This window comes from Xyrauchen texanus, chromosome 38 (assembly GCF_025860055.1).
Source record: "Xyrauchen texanus isolate HMW12.3.18 chromosome 38, RBS_HiC_50CHRs, whole genome shotgun sequence".
Lineage (NCBI taxonomy): Eukaryota > Metazoa > Chordata > Actinopteri > Cypriniformes > Catostomidae > Xyrauchen > Xyrauchen texanus.
Window position 1 is genome coordinate 21254409 of NC_068313.1, and position 23980 is coordinate 21278388.

General features: G+C 41.9%; 1 protein-coding gene across 2 annotated transcripts in view; it reads right to left on the reverse strand.

Annotated features, from left to right (window-relative positions):
* The window catches only part of LOC127631925 (ubiquitin carboxyl-terminal hydrolase 32-like), a 93480-nt gene that overhangs the window by 46189 nt on the left and 23311 nt on the right, over positions 1-23980 (reverse strand). For both annotated transcript variants that reach the window (XM_052110332.1, XM_052110331.1), the window contains exons 2-4: positions 11523-11650; positions 3409-3514; positions 1679-1797 (exon numbers count right to left, since the gene is read on the reverse strand). In XM_052110332.1, coding sequence (XP_051966292.1) covers positions 1679-1797; positions 3409-3514; positions 11523-11650 — 353 coding nt within the window. The remainder of the gene's footprint in view (positions 1-1678; positions 1798-3408; positions 3515-11522; positions 11651-23980) is intronic.

A 23980-nucleotide genomic window follows, 5' to 3' on the forward strand; every position in this document is an offset into this window, starting at 1 on the left:
GCAAGTTATTTTCTGGATACATTTTTAAGGCATCGATTTACGGAAAGAAATGGGTACTTTTAGAAAGCGGTTTCTTTTTTGCCATTTATGACCTAATATTGACCACAGTATGCAATACACATGCCAGTCTATTGCATACTGTGGCAACTCAAAAACAAAGACAATGTTAAGCTCATTTAACGAACCAAATAGCTTTCAACTGTGTTTGATATAGTCGCAAGTGATTTTCAAGTACCAAATTAGCAATTTAGCATGATTACTCAAGGATAAGGTGTTGGAGTGATGACTTCTGGAAATGGAGCGTGTCTAGGTCATTACATCAGTCATGTCCTGACTATACTTTGTGACCAGTTGAATTCCACTTTGGTGAATTAAAGTACCAATTTCCTTCAGAAAAAGAAAAGAGCATAATTTGTGTGCTTTCCACATTATGGTCAGTTGGCCTTCTGTTTAATGTAGTCTGGTGTAATAGCTTTGGAAGACCAAAGGGGGAGATGCCAGTCACACAGGCCATGTCGAGGCAGTGTAGGTGGCGGTCCAAAGTTTTGAATTCAGTCACCATACATATGAAAGGGCTTTTCACACAGTGCTTAACCCCGGGTTATATTCATTCTAAACCCTACTTTTAACCCAGGGTAAAGCACCATTTCACACTTTTAATTTTGAAAGGGAGTTAACGTCATATTGTGGTGCCAGAGGTATACAGTTTGAAACAATGTGGTGTTAAAATGTTTTAGAAAGTTGTTTAGCCTTAGTTGTTAACCTGGGGTTTACGAATGTACAGTGTGAAGCATTGGAACGTGAATACCCAGGATTCATTATTAATCCACAGTAAAGTACGAACAGTGTGAAACATGAAACAGTTAATTCCGTTTACCCGAGGTTTAGAATAACCCAGGGTTAACGTTTTAAAGTGTGAAAAGTTACAATGTTTTTTATTGAATGGTTAGAAATTGCAATGATTATTATTCAGTTTCTCTGTATGTATGTACACTAGAATAGGCATGATGACAGCTCAAATAATACATGAGTTTATACAGAAGAATGAATGTAAGTGCTTTTATCAAATTATAAGAAATTTACTTTTCTGCCTTTCAACCCTTCAAAATTTGGCCCATTCACTTCCATCGAAAGTGTCTTAATATAACCTCGATTTTTACTTTTTTTAAAGGAGGGACAAGTCGAAATACATTTTTGTGGTAATCAACATTATGCCACAAATGCTGTCTATTGAGCTTAACTTGTACTGAACTCAGAATATTCCTTTAAGTTACCCTGTTGCTCACACTTTACCAAAGTTGTGTTGAGAAAAATGTACGAAGAGACAAAAATTATTGCGCAACATGTAGCCAAATTTATATCTAATAAAATGCTGATATAATCGGAAACATTTTCTGATTATCGATGCGTGAAAAAGGCCTAGAACCTAACTTGCAGTTTATAAATTCCTGAGACGTGCAACAGCTAGATGTTTAATTTTGATGACACTGTATAAACCTCCTGGTTATCATTAAAAAAAACATTAAAATCTTAATTTCCCTCAAGTCATTTGATTAGAATCTCTCTCCTCTTTTGAACACTCTCCGTGAATGGATGACCTGACGGTAAGTCTGAGAAGTCACTATTGACAAATAGGTGAGACTGAGGTGAATCACACAGGTGAGTTTACTGCACTGACCTCAGTGAAGCACTTCCTAAGAGAGGGCGGGACTTCCCCGTCCACTGAACGCAGCATGTTCTCCACATCATCCCGGACAATATAGGTGCCCGAATCACTGGCAAACAAGCTAAAGATGTCTGTGGATACAGAGGACATGATGGTTAACACTCACTCTCACACTTTCGTTATCAGAGTCTGGCAGACAATGTGTCTCGCACCCACATATCATTAAAGGCTGTCAGAGACTAGTGAGAGTGAGACACACGAGCACAGACAGTAGTACATTGACAGGTAATATCAGACTGTGAACCTACGGAGAAGTGGGGTGTGTATGCGGCTGGGAGAAAACGTTTTTTGTGATTTATACTTATCATATGGGATTCACCTCTTGAATGATAGCAATGTGATCATTAAAGAGGTGTTCTGAATTGTCAATCATCTGGTTCTTCAGGCCACATACCTAATCTTACTCCTTCCAAACAGGACTATGTCAGCATATGGAGATTTAGAAGGACTGCAATCCACAAGTGCATATTTGACCACAAACATAGAAACAATTTTAGAAATAAATTGTATCAACAAATAAGTGAACGGTTAAATTTGCAATTAGAGCAGGAATAGTTGATTGATTTATAATCATTTAACAGAGACACATTTATGTGTCCAAACGTAAAGGCAATGTGCATACCAATAAGATTCATTACGATCAATCACAAGAGACCAAATGGAATGCGAACAGCCTTATATAATATGCAGATAATTGAATATGTTGAGCCTGAGGTGTGCTATTTGTAATGGAATTACTTGGGTACCTGCTGTGACAAACTGTGAAAAACACAAACAAAACACACACATAAGGCTGTCGAAGGCTATTTTAGAGTTGATGCTTAACTTGAACTTCTGAGAATGAAGAAAATAAAAAAAGAGAGTAATTGATCTATACAGCCTAATGCACAGAATTTATTAAACAAACAGTTTTCAATTCTCGAAGAGAATTCAATTACATTTGCAAAACAATGCAATAATGTGGAAGTATGCTAAAAGTATGCTGGGGCTCCATTTTTATATTTAAATATGCATAATGCAGGGATTTGAGATAACTAAATTATTTTAATAATTGAAAAGTCTTATTTTACAGGGATGCAGATAACAGAGAATTGACTGGACTTTTTTTGTGCATGCTCAGATGATGTCATTTGCAAGACGATCAACAAGCCATCATGATGCACTAATTGCAAACTGGTAGACTAAAAAGTTAGCAGCGGCTGCTCATGATTTAGTCCCAAAGCAATGAAGCCCCTCAATTACATTACAGTATTTTTGCTTTAAAAGGAGATCACCAAATGTTGACTGAAGTGACATGTAAAACATGTAAATCACAGGAGGCAAAACAAACAGGAAACACTACAAACCCTTCAGTCACCAAAAATCAAAGCACGATTTGTATCAGCTGTGTTCGAGAAAAGAATCCCCAAATGAAAGATTTACCTGTGATTATTTCTTTTTTTTTTGTTTACATTGATGTCAAAAATGCTTTTTAATCTAACGCTACAGTAAAATATTGCTGTTCACTTTCAGAAGTTGTAGATGAAGATGCTTCTTTTCCCCGAAAGAGCATGAAAAATGTATGTTTGTTATATAATGCAAAGTGGTTTAACATACTTATAGAATTATCATATCCTTGCATTGCATTATTTAACAAGTTATCGCATATCACATTTTTCTTCAAAGCCCCTCTGTACACTTACATTTGGCTTTCTCTTCATCACGTCCTCTTGTTAATAGAACTAGCCCGACAATCAGGTAGTTGAAGTGTAGCCCTTTGGATGTGCCACCAAAAGAGTTGTAGATCACCTACAACAGATGCGAAAGTGGAAAGAAGGGTGCTCATTAAATTTGATCTCACTGATGCAACTTAAAATGCACATAATTAATTTAAAGCATTTAAAGGGGGTAGTTCACCTAAGCATTTTAATTCTGTAATTTACAGAATGAGCAAACTCATGTCATTCTAAACCCATATTACTTTATTTTTTTTATTTAATAAAATGTCCAAGCTGATCTCTACCAGGTCACAATACACTTTCAGTGTACGTTGTACTTTCATGAAAGTGAAATGGGACCAGGGACAGAGCAGCTTGAACATTTTGTTAACTATCTCCTGATGTCCACGGAGGGAAAAAAGGTTTGGAGCGGCATGATGGTGAGTAAACAATGACAGAATTTTCATTTCTAGGTGAACTATCCCTTTTAATTCTGTGTTCAGACATTATCTTTTACATATTACAGTAAATGAGATAAAAGTACATTGTAAAGCACATAAATGTCATGCAAAGGTCATCAAATGACAGATGGCAATGAAATATTGAGTTTAGTATATAGTGCTAATAATACATTTAACTTTATTAATAGAAACATTTGTGGAAAAAATACAGGCATTTACAGAACAGACTTATAATGCAAACTACAATGAGTTACACTAAATAGAAAGTCATTACTTCCCAGCAGCACACCACATTACAATATATAGTGTTCAGCACATTAGGAAGAAACAGCCTGGCCATTATCTCAGACCTTTGATTTCCACAGAGATTCAGAGAAACATCAGACTCTTAATGATTGTGCTCCATAGATTCAGATCTCCCAGTAAACCAACTGACAAAGTTTTGTTTCATAGAGGAACCATTAAGTTTTCTCTCTACCCAACACGGCAAGGCTACAAATGTTTCAGCATATTATTTGTAAAGATATCTGAGTAAAATGCAGCCCAGCGGGAGGATTACCAGTAAAACACTTTGTCTTCGTTCTTTTGATCAGTCTGTTCCACAGACACATCTCACGCAGGCATAATTCCCTTTTATGTCTGGCATGACACCGTGTCGTACCCATGACATTACATATAACTAAAATCGTCATGCTCTTCTGCTGCACAGTCTAGCACTCTATGGTGGACAAAACAAACATTTACAAGGATCCGTTTAGGAGGAATATTATCATTTTCTGTTTCCTGCAGTTCTGAACAAGTCTGTGGTTGTGCCAAAGTGAAAGAGTGAAACTCCATTGTGCCAAATTGAGAGTGGGTTTTCCATACATTGACATTGACAGATCTCCTGCCCTGTGGTGCCAGTCTTGTTCTTGATGAATACTAAAGGAGCTCGTAGTGCACTGTGAGCATGGCCAACTGTACAAATTTAGCAAGTCAGAGTGAATTTTAACTGAAAAGTTTGAATAAAACCTGATTGGTGAGCAGGGTCCAAAATTCACTTTGACACATTTGTCAAGTTTGCCACTAAAGACAAAATGGCAGACAGGGGATTTATTCGGGAAACCTCATTATGTTTGCAAATGCCATTTGGTGACATTAGAGGGGCAGTTGCAATGTTCATGGTAAAAATATATATATATTGTTGTACCCACAACTTAGGAATTATTTAGCTGTTATTCACCTTGCATATTTGCAGCAAACAGTGCAGATCATCGTAGGGTTGCACGATTATGGCAAAAAAATTAAAACAATATACCTGTGTGTGTGTGTGTGTATTTATTTATTTTTTTCCCTTTGATTTTGTAATTGTGTTACACCACATCAGACCTTATATGACGTCATACACAAGGGCTTCTGGTTTTAATAAATAATAAATCACACAAAAATTTAAACCATCTCATGATTTACTTACCTTCAGCAGAACTGAAGTGAAGATTTTAATATGCACCTTTCAGCTCAGTTTGTCCCGAAAAAGTATGTAAATGGGTGCCATCAGGCTGCTGGCTATTTGCTAGTCCAAAAGGCATATTTAGGCAGCATAAAAGTAATCCACATGACTCAATCAATAATCAGTTAGTGTCTTCTGAAGCAAATCGATAGGTGTGCAAAAATGAATCAATAATTAAGCCTTTATAAACTATTAAAAAAAATCCTGCCAGTAGTCGATGCATCAGTGACATAAGTGCATTCACACGAGAAGTCGGAAGTGTGCAGTTTGTATATACAACAGAGGAACGAAGTTCTTTTAAAATAGAAATACAGTGCTGGGCGGAAGCACCAATTTATAGTCGATTTGATTCTTACACCAACCTATCTGTTTGCTACAGAAGACATTAATTAGTTGTGTGGATTACATTTATGCTGCCTAAATATGCATTTTGAACCGTCAAATAGCCAGCAGCCTGATGGCACCCATTTACATGCACTGTATGAACAAACTGAGCTGAAATCTGCTAATAAAAATCTTTAATTCGGTTCTGCTGAAGAAGGAAAGTTATACACATCTGGGATGGCTTAATAAATATTATATTCACAATTGTTCAAATATACCATTTACTCACGTTTCTGTAACTATAAAGCATGCACCTTTGAAATATGTATTATTTGTATTGAGCCAAGAGGTCAGTGTGTGATGTTTGGTCACACACCTACCCATCATCCAAATTCACAGGTGAGAGTACAACAAACTTAAACTTCAAATTTCACTGTATGAGCTTGCATTTAATTTCAGTACATTTTGGAATTTACTGGGGTGTCTTGATGAAGTGAGTGTTTTATGCGCTACTAGTGGCACCAAATGAAATTACAAAAATAAATAATAATTTCAAATATCCTTTCTCCAACACTCCCTCAGACTCATCAAGTCCTTTTGCACTCTCTGATTCCCTATGAACATAAGGGCAATACTAAATAAAAGGTGATAAACGTTTCACGTCGTAATAAACAAGACCACTATAACAAACACACTGGAGAGAAAACGTTGCAGAGGAATCGGCTCATCCAATAACATTGCCGGATTTAACAACAACTGGTATGCAGGGATCTAGCACAAGAGGTAGGATAGCTCTTGATAACTATTATAGTAACGATAAATATTAAGAGTATCTTACTTTTATCTGAGGTTCCGACAGTAATAAGTTAACTTGTGCGAGTGTAGCTTCCATGTCCAGAAGCAACATGGCAAGAATCAAAACCCCAAAATTCCCTCAAAATCCAGCTTGTTGCAAATGTTCACTCTGGTTTTACTCCATTATTTGTCTCTTTGTCAGATTTAGATAGAAAGGGAAGGGACACCCACAATAAACTGGGATATTAGAACATATTCTGACATCAAAAAAAGTTACACGCTTCACATTTAATGAAGTTAAGTTTTGTTTTTATTAAACACTGCATTGGGGGCCTGGGTAGCTCAGTGAGCCAAGACACTGACTACCAGCCCTAGAATCGCGAGTTTGAATCCAGGGTGTGCTGAGTGACTCCAGCCAGGTCTCCTAAGCAACCAAATTTGTCTGGTTGCTAGGGAGGGTAGAGTCACATGGGGTAACCTCCTCGTGGTCACTATAATGTGGTTCGCTCTCGGTGGGGCGCGTGGTGAGTTGTGCATGGATGCTGTGGAGAATGGTGTGAAAGTGTGATAATGTGCTAAGTGAGAAGATGCGCGGATTGATGGTCTCAGACGCAGAGGCAACTGAGATTTGTCCTTTGCCACCCGGATTGAGGTCGGCCATTATGCCACCATGAGGACTTAGAGTGCATTGGCGATTGGGCATTCCAAATTGGGGAGAAAATACATCCATCTCCACAGCTCAACTACCATTTGGATTTGTTTTAATAAAGCTGGCTGCAGTTTTGGCAACAGGGCAGAGAGGATTCAGAGCTCTGGCTGACGCTTGGAGCTGTTAGTATTCGACTGGAATGCACAACTTGCCATTATGTCGCAATCTGCACACAAATCTTCCAGGTTAACATATGGCATATTTAGCTAAATATAATAACAACATCTAAATCATTCTCTGAATTGTTTTTGCTGGGTGGATATAGCTTGGTGTGCACCCATTCATTTCTAATCGACAGAATTCACATATGTATGTCACTTTATCAAAGCGTGTATCATAAGATGGGTGATACTGTGTACTGTACACTAACAACACTTCATGGTTCCATAACATGGTTACAGCACCCATTTCACTTCTTTGTTACAAAACAGTTTACTTTAACACACACGGTAAAATGAAGTGCATGAATTTCTGGACATAAATTGAACAAAGTGACAAAGTAACACCAGCTAGACAGAATAAACATCAACAGAAGCTATTCTTTTTGAAAGTGGCTCAGAGTTTCTTTCATAATGAATGACATAGCATGCTTCTGTAACATGTAATCATTGCCCTTTGATGTAATAAAAACACTGAGCGACTGAAGGTGGAGGTAATGATCAACTGGAGCATGTCAGAGGCTAACACGTGTGCTGACAGGAAGTGGGAGATAAAGAAGTGTGCAATTCTGCGAGGGATTTAATGAAGCAGGGCACTAAAGATCAGTGCAAGGTGTTGGCTGGCTGCTAGCTGAGATCAGCTCCTAAATTTAATAAAGAAGTAGGTCGTCGGGCATTCAAATTTAAAGCTCCTTCAGATTGGAATAATTTACCAAGTGTACTTAGATCCATTACCTCGTTTAATTTCTTTAGGCCATTACTACATGATCATTTGCAGAATATATGCTCTTGCATTTGAGTACACCCATCTCCAATTATCATGTGAACTTCATTATTTTCTATGGTACTGAACCTGCATGCTATGTTATGTGTGATAATTGTATACTTAATGTATCAATGTACTTAGAGGGCTTGTATGTGAGGAGATAGTTATGGAGAGCTAAATGTTGGTATGAATGTGAAGTATTATGTGATATATAATGTAACCCGTTGTCTGTATTCATGTTTGTTCCTAGGACCCCCTCGAAAACGAGATGGTACATCTCAAGGGGCTATCCTTCAAATAAATTTCAACTCACGCCATTGGTTGAGTCAATGTTGTTGTGTAGCATCTAGACGGGTCACTCAAAACAAACACACTTCAGCCTTCACAACTAATTTTACCTTAAAGCTCAATAGCAGGCGATATGACAAGTTTGTTAAAGATATAGTGGAGGGTGGCTCAGCTAAAAAGGGATAAGCTTCATAATTCAGTTAATGGGAGTTAAAAGGAAATATAATTAGAAAATAATGTAATATGTGCTTAACAAGAAGCTATTCAGAATTCAGTTTATGCAAGTTAATAATGTACTTCGTTTCAATTTTTTTAATAATGAAAAAAAAAAATGAAATCAGTTTTCTGATTCATGGAAGACAGAGAATAAAGTTAATATTGAAGTTGTGTAATTATCAGTGATTTTAAACAAGGCAGTATAAAAAAAAAAAAAAAAAAGCAGGACCACCAAACTACTTGTATCGGCAGATGTTGTTCTAGATAATGTTGTATTGGCACAAAAAATGTGTATCTATGCAATCCTATTAGGAAGGGTCGAGCGCAGTACAACTCTGAATCCTGAAAAATGGTGTTAACGCAGTGAGAGGTGAAAATGTTACATCAGGAAGGAAACCTCAACTCCTTTGCTGAAATTGCCTGTTAACCAGCACTGTGTGCTAAGCGACATTAGAAATGGAGATGAGAATGTGCGGAGTGCTCAGAGATACGTTTGAAGGATCGTTACAGAAGAAGATCCACTCGATAAAAGCATTACAAGCTGCTCAGCAAGATAAAGGATTGCTATTACAACAAGGCTGTGGGAAAAGACCAAAAAAATACAACCATAACTATGTAAATCGCTTTCTCTTTCTGTTTTTCTTGGATCAGTGGCATTTTTATTCTGTTGAAAGAATTTCTTTGGATTGCAGCCATGACGGAAAGTTAATAACAATAACTGACAAAAGAATTTATGACTAGAGTGAAGCCCTGTAAAAAGGCCTCCAGCAGATTTAAGAACTTTTTAATTGATACCAAGGCATTTTCACACCTAGTTTGTCAGACCCCACTAAAAGGACCCGAATGCAAACAGACATGTTTTTGTGTGTCATATTCCATTCTTGTTTTATTATTTGAGCACCTAAAATGAATGGACCGGCCGCATTCAGAGCAGAGCAGCGTAGTGCGTTAAGATGAACCACTTTAAAGTGCTCTGATGGGCATACCTTCTACTGAGGTTCACTCCAAACTCACACGAATATACATGTACAAGTGAGGATATTTATAGTTTAACTTTTTTTTTTTTGCACAATGGCAAATGTTCTTGGCTCGTAGACACAATGTAAATGATATGCAGGAGGAGATGCTTGCTTTCTCCATTACTCTCGGGATGATAGACAAAGAAACATATTTTCAAATGCACAGAATTTCAAACGATTTCCTTCATGCGAAATAAGGGCTTGTAGGTTTTATTGGAAAGCCTTAATATAATGTGAGAGAGTGAAGAATTTAGGACAGAAACGTAGTATACATTATTACTATTGCATAATGTAATATAATTGGTGGTGTTGTCTGGGTTTCATAAATTATATAACATAAAATATCACTTTTGTAATTCTATTACAAGAATTTTGTAATTCAACATGTAATTCTATCAATGTGCAATAATTGTTTATGAAAATGTATTATTCTTTAAAGCCTTAAAAGTAAACAAATAGCCCTATTTATTTTTTTTCAAGTTAAACATCAATACATTACTACTTAAGGTGTAGGCCTATCTGTAATAAGCATATGTGAACCTTAAGAAGTATGACATGTATGAATAAATTATTGTCAGCCAAATTTCATAATCATGACAGCCCTAGCTGCAATGGGGTCTGAGTTCTTAAGGAGCTGTGGTGTGAACATCAAGGGGTCTGAGACCACCACCAAAAAAGAAACTGGGTCCTCTGTTAAGTCCACTTACATTGTGAACACCAATAGCACTGAGGTCATTTGCGGCTGGTTCCCTTTCTGGTTCACTTTAACTGAACTGGGTTTATAATAACTTAAAACGTATTATATGTGAAACCACCCTAAAATGCCAGGGAGAACTGTTATAGAGGAGGTCAGGTCAAGGGGAAGACTCCAAATGTCAGAATTTAGGATGTGGACAAATGTGTGTGTCTGTTACCAAAAAGCCCCGTCCATTCAGCAAGTACTACTCCGGTTTACAAATTGGAAACCACATGATTGTGGGTATTTAGGACAACCAAAACAGAACTACATACGAAAAGGGAAATAGCCTTGTCAAACGGCAGCCACATAAAACACCTTATCAGCAACTGCATGCTGTTATATGAATATCTAGACTGTCTAGATTTTATTAAGTAGCATTTTTAAATGATTTATTTTAGATTTAATTACATGCAGCAGGCCTCTGCCTATTAAGGGATGTCATCTAAGCACAAATGAATATGATTAAGAAAATGCACCATTGGTCCTAATGAGTAAAATAAACTTTATTTTAAGAAAAACAACAAACAAACGAACGCGGTTGTGACAGGGCGGAGGGCGGGGCCGGGTCATGATGATGCACACTCGGCCCCTAATCAGGCTAATCAAGGCATCGAGAGGGATCCTCCTTTCAATTTAACTTAGTTACAAAGTTTTCACTAAAACAAAAACCTCTGGATATGGCCAAGTGTGATCATTAAACAGCAGAAGTATGTAATTTAATCGAATTAACCTCACATGCGCCGCATGCAACAGAATGAACAAGAGGTGCAGCTCTGCAGTCATATGATTCACGCACGCACGCATTATTATGAACATCATCTGTAAGCAATATCACAAACGCAAGTAGTCTTGAGTCACAGGTAATTCGATTATTTTTTTCCATTCATGGTTTCATTCATGCTGTTAAGCTCTGTTGTGATGCAATTTATTTAACCAAAAATAAAATTGCATTTTTGTGAAAAACAAAAAACAAATCTTATCTTCTTCAATCAAATCATTTTCTGTGTAATTTCATAAACAATCTGAGGTACCAGGGCTGCTATTGTATTAAAGCCAAATTAAGAAAGAAAGAAAGAAAGAGAGAGAGAGAGATCAGGATGCTAAAATGTACTTTTATGATGCTTAGGTTGCTCACCTCTGCAACCTTTGGTGGAACTCCATCGCCTAGTACTTCCTTGTAAAAGCATTGCTGGGTCATATAGACGGACAGGCCACTGGTCCTCTTGAAGGCATCTCGCAAACGTTTAAGCTCCACATCAGTGACTGTGAACACAAGAAGGAGTTGTCAAAAAGCTTTAAAGGATGTGAGGACGTAATAAAGAGAACTACAAAAAGAGCTTAATTGTTTTATCCCCAGTAGAGATTTTTATGACACCTGAATGTCTAAAAGACCTGTTCACAGACCAAGTCTGATGCAACTAAATGAAATCAAAGTCTAAAATATTTTTATGGCAAACAAATTTCCACCACACCAAATCTAATCACACCTAGTTTGATTGTGAATTTACCTCATTCTATAAAGTTTTGAAGAAAATAGGTTTCTTCAGCACGTTGAGTCCACTGCCACATACCTGGTGTGTGTGTCTAAGTGTTTGTTCCTGTGGGGAAAGCCGCAATGCTCCGTATTGTTGTTGCTAGGCCTGTCGTGATTATGAAATAACCGTCTGATCGCTGTATTTGATCTAACCGTGGTTCCCTCTCGAGAGGTCTCTCCTATTGCGTAAGTAGCTTACGCTATGGGAAAACTCAGTTTCTCGAGAAATATTGAAGTCTTTATGTAAAACGCATTGCAGCTGCACAGCAGACAGCAATGAGCGAGGCAGCTTGGTCATTGGCTGTGCTGCGGCAACTTGCTCGAACCAATGACGGGGCGACTCTGAACGCGCGACCAATGGGCGCTCAGAGCCCGCCAAGACGGGCGTGGCTTAGGGCTTTATATTAGGCGCCCCGTCATGAGAGTTCTTTAGATTTAATCTCCTTCAGCAAAGACCTTCTCTTCGCTGGATCCTCCGGATTGTTGGAGTCTTTCGCCCGCCGTCGAAAAGCCTACAGCAGGACCGCTATGAGGACGCCGGCGCCTTCAGCCGCCTTCGAAGCATTCTGCTACGCCATCCAGCGCGCATCGCTATATCCTTTTACTGCAAGCGCACGCCTCTGTGACGCTTTTTTGATTAAGTAAAAGAGGAAGTTTTTGGAAACTGAGGCGTTGTTGGAAATGCCTTCAGCCTGCGCCTCGTGCAGAGGCCCTCTTCCTGACGGGGATCGTCACATCATTTGCACTCGCTGCCTGGGACCGGACCATGCAGAAGCTGCTCTCGTTCAGGGCGGATGCCCCGAATGTGACTCCCTGGGCCTCGCCGAGCTGCGCGCTCGCTTTGCCGCTTTCGCCGCAAACGAGCCTGCTTCCACCGTGCTGCCGCCCCCTCCGTTCGAGCCGCGCAAGAAAAAGCGCCGCTCACAGAGGCTGCCAGAGCACGTAGACTTCAGTGACGTCACGCCGGCCCAGTCCCCACGTGCTTCACTGCTACCAGAGATCTCCCCGCCGCCAGTCCATTTCACGAAGGCGGACCAGCACCCCTCCAACAGAGCGGTGGGTCTCGTCTCGTTCAGCGCGTCAGGGGACGACGATGAAAAAGATGACAGCCTCTCTATTGACGCTGCATCCGACGACTGGCCGGGCTCGGCTTTCGACCCCGCGCCATCGACATCAGCGGACACGAGCACCAGCATGGACTCTGATATAGTCCGCATCCTGTCCAAGGCCGTGGAAGACCTCGGGCTCGACTGGTCTTCTCCGGAAGAACCCGCCAACAGCCGGCTGGACGAGTGGTTCCTGCAGGGGCGCCGGCAGGCCCCTCGACAGAGACCCTCTCCTTTCTTCCCCGAAGTTCACGACGAACTCACGAAGTCGTGGAAAGCCCCGTACTCTGCTCGCCTGAAGCCTTCTTTTTCTTCCTCGCTCTCCTCAGTGGACGGCGCGAGAGAAAGAAGCTACGAGGGAACTCCGCCCCTCGAGGAGGCTGTGGCCAACCATCTGTGCCCACCCTCCACCGCTGGATGGAAAGCCAAAGCTTCTCATCCCTCGAAGCCCTGCAGATCCACCTCAGCTCTCGCCGGTCGCGCATACGCCGCCGCCGGCCAAGCTGCGTCAGCGCTTCATACAAATGGCGGTTTTACAAGTTTATCAGGCCAAACTTCTCCGCACCATGGACGAGTCTGGACCTGAACCTGAGGCTTTCAAGGTCCTGCGCAGCGCCACTGACGTAGCCCTGCGAGCCACGAAGGCCACCGCCCAATCCATCGGCCGGGCCATGGCTAACTTGACTGTCCTTGAGCGCCATCTGTGGCTGACGCTAACGGAGATGAAGGACGCGGATAAGGCGCCATTCCTTGACGCGCCTATCGCTCCAAGCGGCATGGTCGGACCGGCGGTAAAAGAATTCGCTGAACGCTTTACTGAGGCCCAGAAGGATTCGCAGGCTATGCGTCACTTCCTGCCCAAGCGCTCCAGCTCGTCTCACCAGAGACCACCTCAGCAGCAGCAGCGAGCCAGGGCGGCGCCTCCCGTCTCCCAGCCAAAGAGCAGACCTGAAACAGACGCTCGACGCCGCTCGCATTCCGCTGGCCGAAGAAAGCCGCCTGAGCAATGACGCCCTCGGCGTCTTCCTAGCAATAGGAAGAAAAAGAGAGAGTACGTGTCTCGCAAAGGCCGGACCACTCTCTCTAAAACATGTAAAACATTACCCAGTCCCCTTACAGGCGGCTGAAAATGTCTGTACAGCAGTCAATGGGCCAGTCACAGAACTTGCTCACCTGCAATCACGAAAAGGGTCATTTTCTGCCTGTGTCACTAAGGGTTCATATGTCCACACTAAAGTGCGCATTCCCACATATCAATACTGTCCAAACAGTGCCAAATACTTCCCCAGCTCAAGCTGGACGTCCCATAAATGTAGATCGTGTGCCTATTGTCATGTATGCACCACTACACACAAGCACTGTTCCCACAGTTATAAACACTTCCCCAGTAAAAGCGGGAAATACTATAAATGTAGCGTGCGTGCCTGCTGTCCTGCATGCACCCCTACACACAAACACTGTATGCATAGCCAAAAAAACCCCGCCGCAAGCGGAAGACTTTATGAAAGTGGTGCACGTGCCTATTACAGTATATGCACCCCCACCCATAAGCGCTGCCCATACAGTTTCAAACAGCTCTCTGTCTCATGCCGCAAGCATCACAGATGCGATGCACAAGCCAAGAGACTCCCCGCTAAGAGCGGGAAGCTTTATGAATGTGGCGCACGTGCCTATTCCGATGTATGCACCCCCACCCGAAAACTCTGTCCATACAGTTTCAAGCATTTCTCCGACTCATGCTGCAAGCATTTCGGAGACAGCGCGCGTGCCTGTACTCTCACACGCACCCCTGAACTCGGCACTCAACACGGCTGCTCAGCGCGCACCTGCGCCTCTGAGAGCTGTAAACTCAGTGTTAGCACAAGGCAATTTGCCGGTGGGGCCCATACGTCACTGCGACACGCCCCCAGCCGGCATTCAGCCCATATCTGTGCGAGCAAAAGCCTGGGAAAAAATCCCTGACATGCCGAAATGGGTTTTGAACATAATAAAACACGGATACTCACTTCAGTTCGTTCGCAGACCACCCCGCTTTTCAGCGGTGGCCGAGACGAAAGTGGGGAAAGATGTGTCACATGTTCTACGCACCGAGGTGCTCAAACTGATAGAGAAGGGCGCTATAGAAACTGCTCCTCCCTCTATGAGCAAGGCGGGTTTTTACAGCCGCTATTTTCTCGTCCCGAAAAAGGATGGTGGCCTCCGCCCCATCCTAGATCTCAGACATCTGAACAAAGCTTTAATGATTCGCTCGTTCAGAATGTTATCAACCAAACATATCCTCGCGCAAGTTCGCCCAAAGGGATTGGTTTCTATCAGTGGATTTGAAAGACGCTTACTTTCACATTCCGATAGTGCCTCATCACAGGCCTTTTCTGAGATTCGCTTTCGAGGGACAGTCATACCAGTACACAGTACTACCATTCGGCCTATCATTGGCCCCCCGTACATTCACGAAATGTATGGACGCGGCACTTTCCCCCCTGAGACAGCGGGGAGTGCGAATACTGAATTACCTCGATGATTGGCTAATCATAGCACAATCAGAGGGTCAGTTAACAAAGCACAGATCTTGGATTATCAGCAGTCTAGAATGCCTGGGTCTGAGAATCAATTTTGCAAAGAGCGTGCTATCCCCCAGCCAGAATACCTCTTTTCTGGGAATAGTGCTAGACTCAGTGCAGATGACGGCGCGCCTCTCATCAGAGCGCACGCTCTCTATTCGACGCCTTGCAACATCATTCAGAACGGGCGCGCGCGCCCCCGTCAAACGATTTCAAAGAATGCTCGGTCTCATGGCCTCGGCATCAGCTGTACTCCAGCTAGGATTGTTGCACATGCGTCCTCTCCAGTGCTGGCTCAAGAGCCGTGTCCCCACTCACGCGTGGCGCTCGGGCCACTTTTTGATCGAATCACGGCTGTATAAAAGCCCTGACGCCCTGGAAAGCCGTCAACTGGTATCAAACCAGCGTGAGTCTGGGCGTGAATACGCGGAGAAAAATGATCACGACAGATGCCTCCAAAATAGGATGGGGGGCCCTTTACGAGGGCAGGCCTGTCTCCGGCTTTTGGTCAAACCCGGAAAAGCACCTACATATAAACTGTCTGGAAATGAAAGCAGTCGCCTTGGCTCTCAGAGCCCTGCTTCCGTACCTGAAAAACGAACACGCTTATGGTCACAGCACCACCTGCGCTCGCTGAGAGCAGCGCATGTGCCAGGCGCCCTGAACCAGGGAGCGGACATGCTGTCCAGAGACAAGGTTCTCCCAGGAGAATGGTCTCTCCACCCCCTGACGGTTCAGTGGTTATGGCAAACCTTTGGCGAGGCAGAGGTCGACCTCTTCGCCTCCAGGGAAAATGCGCACTGCCCCCTTTTCTTCTCAAAGAGCACGGACGCGCTCGACCAAATCTGGCCGAGCCGCCCCTTGTATGCTTTTCCCCCGATCGCGATGCTACCTCAGGTCATCAGTCGGATCAGGGAAGTGAAATGTGCAGTGCTCCTGGTAGCCCCACTCTGGAAAAACCAGACGTGGTTTCCAGAACTGATGCAGATGATGCAATCTGCCCCATGGCCGATTCCGTTGAGGCTAGACCTCCTCAGGCAGGCCAACGGGATGATTCTTCATCCCCACCCCGATCTGTGGGCCCTCCATGCATGGCCCCTCAACGGGTTCCCGAGAACCTCCCCAGTGGAGTTTTGCGAACCATCACTGAGGCGCGAGCGCCCTCTACGAGGCGCTTATATGCCCAAAAGTGGAAAGTGTTCAGTGACTGGTGTGATACCAAGAGCTTGAACCCCAAATCGTGCGAGATACCAAGTGTACTCGCCTTCTTGCAAGAGCTGCTGGAGGCTGGCCGCACACCCTCCACGCTCAAAGTCTATGTGGCTGCCATAGCGGCGTCACACAATCCTGACAAGGGACGCTCATTAGGGAAAAACGACCTAATCATTCGTTTCCTAAGAGGCGCTAGGAGGATGAACCCTCCTCGCCCCCCCTCGGTGCCGATCTGGGACCTGGCCACGGTCCTGGATGCACTCAAGAGTGCCCCGTTCGAACCTCTCCGAACCGTGCACCTTACACAGTTCTCGCTCAAAACTGCGCTCTTGCTGGCGCTCGCCTCAGTCAAGAGAGTGGGCGACCTGCACGCGCTGTCATCAAGCGCTGCTTGCCTGGAATTTGGACCTAACGACTGCAGAGTTGTCCTTAGGCCAAAGCACGGGTATATTCCTAAAGTGCTCTCTACACCCTTCAGAGTACAGGTTATATCTCTGGCAGCGCTATCGTCTCCAGCAGACGAAAGCGACGCTAATTTACTCTGCCCGGTCAGGGCGCTCAGAGTATATTTGGAACGTTCTGCCCCGTTCAGACAGACGGAACAATTATTCGTATGCTTTGGCGGCCGCACTAAAGGTCTCGCAGTTTCAAAGCAAAGAATATCGCGCTGGATAGTGGATGCTATAGTGCTGGCTTATGAAGCCAAGGGCCTTCAATGCCCCTTAGGCGTCAGAGCTCTCTCTACGAGGAGCATGGCCTCCTCGTGGGCGTGGTCGAGTGGGATACCCATTGAAGATATTTGTGCAGCGGCAGGCTGGGCCTCGCCTTCGACATTTATCAGGTTTTATAACCTACAGGTCCCCTCATTGCATTCCAACATTCTATCAGCCTGACTATAGAATGGACTAGGGTATGTATATGCTGAGCATTATCTCCTCCCTTATAAGGTCCGTCTCTGACTGACTTAGAGGCTTTTTCATGCATATCAGTACATAGAAAAATCAGTACATAAGATATGTGCTTGTGGTTTTACAACGAGTGCCCCACCATGGACCACCTTGGGGCAAAGGCGCTCTGTATTACTCCATTATATAGCTCGCCGTTGGCCGGCTTGTTGAATAATCACTTTGCTTTAAGGCTCAGGCATCTGCCTCTGGCTTTAAAGAGCGAAGTCAGCACGCACGGCGTTTTGCATGGTGTTCCCATAGCGTAAGCTACTTACGCAATAGGAGAGACCTCTCGAGAGGGAACGACTCGGTTACTAACGTAACCTCGGTTCCCTGAGAGGAGGGAACGAGTATTGCGTAAGCTGCCATGCTTGTGCTTGGTCAGTTCACTTCAGTCGATTGAACCTAAAGAACTCTCATGACGAGGCGCCTAATATATAGCCCTAAGCCACGCCCATCTTGGCGGGCTCTGAGCGCGCGAGCGCGAAGCGCGCGCCCATTGGTCGCGCGTTGAGTCGCCCCGTCATTGGTTCGAGCAAGTTGCCGCAGCACAGCCAATGACCGAGCTGCCTCGCTCATTGCTGTCTGCTGTGCAGCTGCAATGCGTTTTACATAAAGACTTCAATATTTCTCGAGAAACGGAGTTTTCCCATAGCGTAAGCTACTTACGCAATACTCGTTCCCTCCTCTCAGGGAACCGAGGTTACGTTAGTAACCGAGTCGTTACTTCAGACAACGCGATCGTTCAAATTCTAATCACATTTTAGGGCTGGGCAATATGGCAAAAAATATTATAACAATATTCTTTTTCATATCATTAGATATCGATATTTATCACGATATTCAAATCACATTTGCTCTTTTCACATTGTTTTCAATTTCCAAAAAAAGAAGAGAAAACAAAATCCTAAAAACTCAAAATAGTCTTAACAAAACTGCATTGGGGGCCCAGACAAGCACGAAGCCTGTTTCAGTGCTAGAGAAAAATATTCAAGAATACAGGGCAGAAAGATCAGATATGATGTAACCGGCACTGTTGTTTTGTCATCATGATGTCCTGCAGTCAAGATAGAATCAATCTGGGGTCCGGATCCGGAATGTGGTGACCTGCGTAGCGGGGGCAATAGCAACTTCATACAGGCTGAGGCTGCGTTTCCACTGACTCGGAAGAAATCCGCACAACCGCTTGCCCCGCGCTGCTGTCAAATTTACAATCCACCTCGCAAGCTTGACGCTCGGCTTCCACAGGAAGGAATTGAAAGTGGAAACATACGACAAGAAAGCCAAACTGCTAGCGTTTTTAGCTACATGCATGTCTAGATGTAGAACACAGGCTAAATATCGAAAATTACTCAAAAGCTTATCGGCGATATCGTGAAGTTTTTTTGCGCGATAAATATTGATATCGTTTTATCGCCCAGCCCGATCACATTTATAAAACAAGCGAATACTGTATAAATGCCATGAACGCACATTTGTGTCATTCAGTTGAACTCCGAGCATCAGTGAGCCAGGGACTTCAAACAGCTCTTGTCCTTTAGAGTGCGTGTGAAGAGCTCTCATGCGCACCCTTTCAGCAGAGGTTTGCACCAAATGCCCGCGAAAATATAAACAAACAAGTATAAACTGTGAAAATGAACGCAAACCGCTTTTTTTTTTTTTTTTTTTCCACTTTAAACAATTGTGTTAATGAAAAATCTATGGAATCTCAAAGGTTTTGCTTCGTGACAAATAAGGGCTCGGTTTAATCAGAGCATTAAAATAATGGGCGGACGAGAAGTAATAAGGAAATAAATATTTTACTATAGCATAATATTTTGAAAACATAAAACATATACAATTTTATTTAAAAAAAATGAAAAAATATGAGTTAATAAAATAACAGTGTAAATGTAAAAATGACCACAACGGAAGTTGACCAAAAAGAGAGACATATTTTAAGTATTAACAAATATTTTGATATTTAAAACATTATTGTCATGTCATTTATAAGTTTTTAAAGCCTTAAAAAAGGAAATCATAGATTATTCCTATTTCATTATTTGATTTATATACTTGAAGTTAAATATGTAAAAATGACTTCTTTAGGTGTGTGAAGAACACATGCAAAAAGCACCTAAAAAAACATTACACTTTATATGACAATTAATTGTGAAAACCCTTAATGAGACAATTCATCATCACAGCCCTAAAAGACAATTAATTATCATAATCATAATTATTTGTTTGACAATTAATCGTCAGCCAAATTTCATAATTGTGACAGCCTTAGTTGTTGCTGTGATGATTCATGAAGCGTTCCATTCAACCCGGAGTCTCGAAATTTCCACTTTTCACCTGGGCAAAGTGCAACAGAATGACACTTAATGTTGGACTTCTAACTTGGAAATTTGTGTGTAAATCTTCAACTCCCATACGTCCAGATGCAAGTGTGCATTACGTCACGCACACATTTTGACACCCAGGGCGGGGAGGTTTACATTCAGTGAAAAACATTTACTTTTATTAAATCAAATTATTAACGAGTCAAAAGTTCTTGCATTAAATGATAATAAAACATGTTTAGCAAACGTTTTGCAGAGACAGGCATTCAAAACATGATTAATTACACTCTTTTGATTATCGTAACGATAGCATTGCGGAGTCAAATCAGTTTTGGTTGTTATGGGACATCTCTGACAATCAATGTACCCCTCAAAATCACAACGTAATCACTCAAAATTACAAATAAGCTCCCGCTTTGACACGTTTGTGTTCAGTTGTCAGATTATTGTCACTGAATTTGGAACTGAGAAGTTACATCATGCTTGATCACCATCGATCATCTTTTCATAATCGATCATTGCTGCCACATCCGAGAACCTGAGAACTCGAGTACTCGTGCCCACCCCTACTCCCAATCACACCACAAAAACATACTGCTCTCTGCAAATTAGATATTTTTCCAAAATACTTTTCTGAGAGAACGGAACTGACTTTGAAATGCCACTCCAGGAACTCAGACGTCCAAGTAGTGAGGCACATTTCCAATAAAGGAATGCAACACTTGCCACTGCAGTGTAATTTATTAAAGCAGAGCCACTATGTTGTGATCAAAGGATGGGTGCTTTGGGGTCAGAACCACACAGGGGCTGACAATGACTCTGATAGTGTTGTAGTACAGCAGCTGGTGTTTTCATGACCTCTCTTTATGTCTGTTTTTTTTCTCCAAACAAAATGGAGTGTGAGTGAGCACTGGATCTGACTGTTCTGGTATTAGGCTCCACCTGGCCCGTCCTAAATTCGATTTGACAGATAGATGTCAAACTAAAGAAAGAGATGAAACTAGTACAGTGGTACTCAGTCTTAGCTATAGTTCAAAAAACATGATGACCATTTTCTTGAGTATTTAAGAGACACATTTTAAAAACAAAAATGTGGGAAAGAAAATCCCAAAAATGCACACTTAAGGTTGGACGCTTGGTTTCATTTAAAATTGTTCTTTTAAATTCTGCAGTTAAAGGAATAGTTTGCCTAAAAAGGAAAATTCTTCATATCGTTCCAAATGTCATTGTAAGACTATATTTTCCATAGAACAGAACAGGTGAATTTTTTGACAAATATCCTAGGCCACTCTTTTCCATATAGCCCCAATTAAAATACATGAGGGCTGGGAAGTTCCAAAATGACCAAAAAACCCCATAAAAGTGGACCAAGCGACTTGTGCAATATATTCCAAACCAAACTCATCTTACATCACCTGTGGCTGTTAGTGAACAATCATATTTTAGAGCTCCTTGTGTGCAAAGAAGCAATTTCCAGTAGTGTGTCCACGTTATGTAGGTTTGTGTCATGCATTTTGGATAGAACACACACTAAAATAATAACAAAATAAATAAATACCAAAAAAGTCCCATCTCCACAATGCGCATAGTCACATTTAAAACCGCGATGTATCGTGCCACTATAAAACGTTACACCCCAATCCGATAGTGACTCTAAAGACAAAAATGTTAGCTTTGTTCAGTGTGGAAAAACTTATGGAAGAAGAATTACTAAGCAAATAAACTTAGGTGGGAATTCCCCATGTTATAAAATTGTGGTGGGTCACTGCCCAGAGTGGGCACACAACATAATCAGGGTTCCCACTCTTTTCAAGGCACAAATTTCCAGGACATTCATTTAAGCAGGCAGCACATGCACATGTACATTTTATATTTATTTTTTCATATATTTTTTTCATCCTAATCAGGGTTCCCATTCTTTTCAAGGCACAAATTTCCAGGACATATTATGTGCCAAAAGGTTGTAATATCTTTTAATATTTATAAAAGATATTTTGGCGGCCGCACAAGTGATAGCCTATTTAGGACTGCCGATGCAGATTTAATGATAATCTCGCAAACAGCTAAAGGCTTCTTATCTGCACTTTCGCACTAGTGTAACGGAACCAGCTCGCAATCATGATATAGCCTACTTTGCTCTCTGGCGCGCACGTGCAACAAACTGTCTTCCCTCGAGATTGTGGACTGCAGACCTCAAATCTTCTAGTGAGACTTTTCTATTTTAAAGCATTATGAAGTCAAGTCGAAACTCTCAAACAGTAGGTAGTCATGACATACCAAACAGCACAGAGGAGGAAAAGAGCAACACTCTGCTATGCACTAATCATTTTTTTCATTACACATCACCTTTACAAATTTGTTTCACGATTTTACATGATTAAAAGTAACAAAATGTGTATAGTTATAGTTTCATATGAAATAATCTAAAAAGGTAGAATCTATTAGACCTCATTTTATATCAACAGTGGCAGTTTTAGTTAAAGTTTCAAGATATGTTTCAGCTAGTATTTATTTTTCATAAATACATAAAATTATTATTATTATTACTATTATTTAAGATTAACAACACTGACCTAACCATCGTAATGAGGAGCCTTTCCTTCTGTGTAATATGCATGTTCTGTTTGAATGATGATTGAAATTAGGAAACAAACGGGATAATAATGGCCTCATAAGTAAATATGCTCTTCAATTTTTAAAAAGGGGGGAGAGAAAACTTCCTGTAGATTTTGTTGTTGACATCAACATCAAAAATAATAATTGAGAACCACTGAGATAAAGGTACAGACAGGATCAATCTGGCTGCCCTGTTGTGCACCTACAGTAAATGTTAACTGTTAATAATCATAGGACATTATTTTAAAGCTCAAACAGCTGATGTTATTTTTCATTTAGTAGTTAATTTAATATGCTATGCTAACATGTAAACTAACATGCCTTAGTTATATACCACGTTATAGATACATGCCGTTTATAGTTTGGTTTATTATCATAATTCTGTTAGCTTTCTTATTTATTCTACTTATTTTATTTACTTTCAAATGGAAGACTTTTTTTTACACATATTTCAATAAAAAAAAATGGTTTCAGGTTTCCATTATAATAAAGTGTTTGTTCAACCAAAAAAAAAAAGAAAAAACATTCTGTTTTCACTCCTTTAAGGGTCATTGTAACTGATAATAATTTGTAATGCCATATACCGCAAAACGAATCGGTTACCTAACGTAACCTCGGTTCTCTCTAGATGAGGGAACGAGTATTGCGTAAGCTAGCTTACGCTACGGGAAAGATTAATCTTTTCTGAGATATTGAAGCCAAAATATTATCCTTAATTTTGTATAATTTGTCAACGCAGTGCAGCAACTGCAGACCTTGAGCGGGCTAGCTAGCGAGCTCATTGGTTGCTCTGCGGCAACTGCTGCAGCCTATAGACGAACTTGGGCGAACTCGCGTCCAATGAGAGGCGTCCGCGCGCTTACTGCATCAAAGCCCGCCAAAATGGGCGTGGCTAGAGTGCATATAAGCGTAGTTCATAGGCTGGAACCCTGGTTTTCATTGAATGAAGCGAAAGTCGCTCGTGGCGCGAGCACGGCCGGCTACGCAATACTCGTTCCCTCATCTAGAGAGAACCGAGGTTACTTTAGGTAACCGATTCGTTCTCTTACGAGAGGTTCTCTCGTATTGCGTAAGCTAGCTTACGCTACGGGAACCCATTGTCAACGCCGTGCACGCCAAGCATCCACTGCATGAGCCCTGGGGATGGGGGGGACCTGGGGGAGCCCTTGTGAGTGGGGAAATAATATTTGGCCGGCAAGAGTGCGGGCCAGTGTGTGTGTAATACATAAGCACGTAGTGGGAAGGGAACGACAGAGCGGCGGTGCCGGTCTGTGTGGAATGAGTCCAATCAGT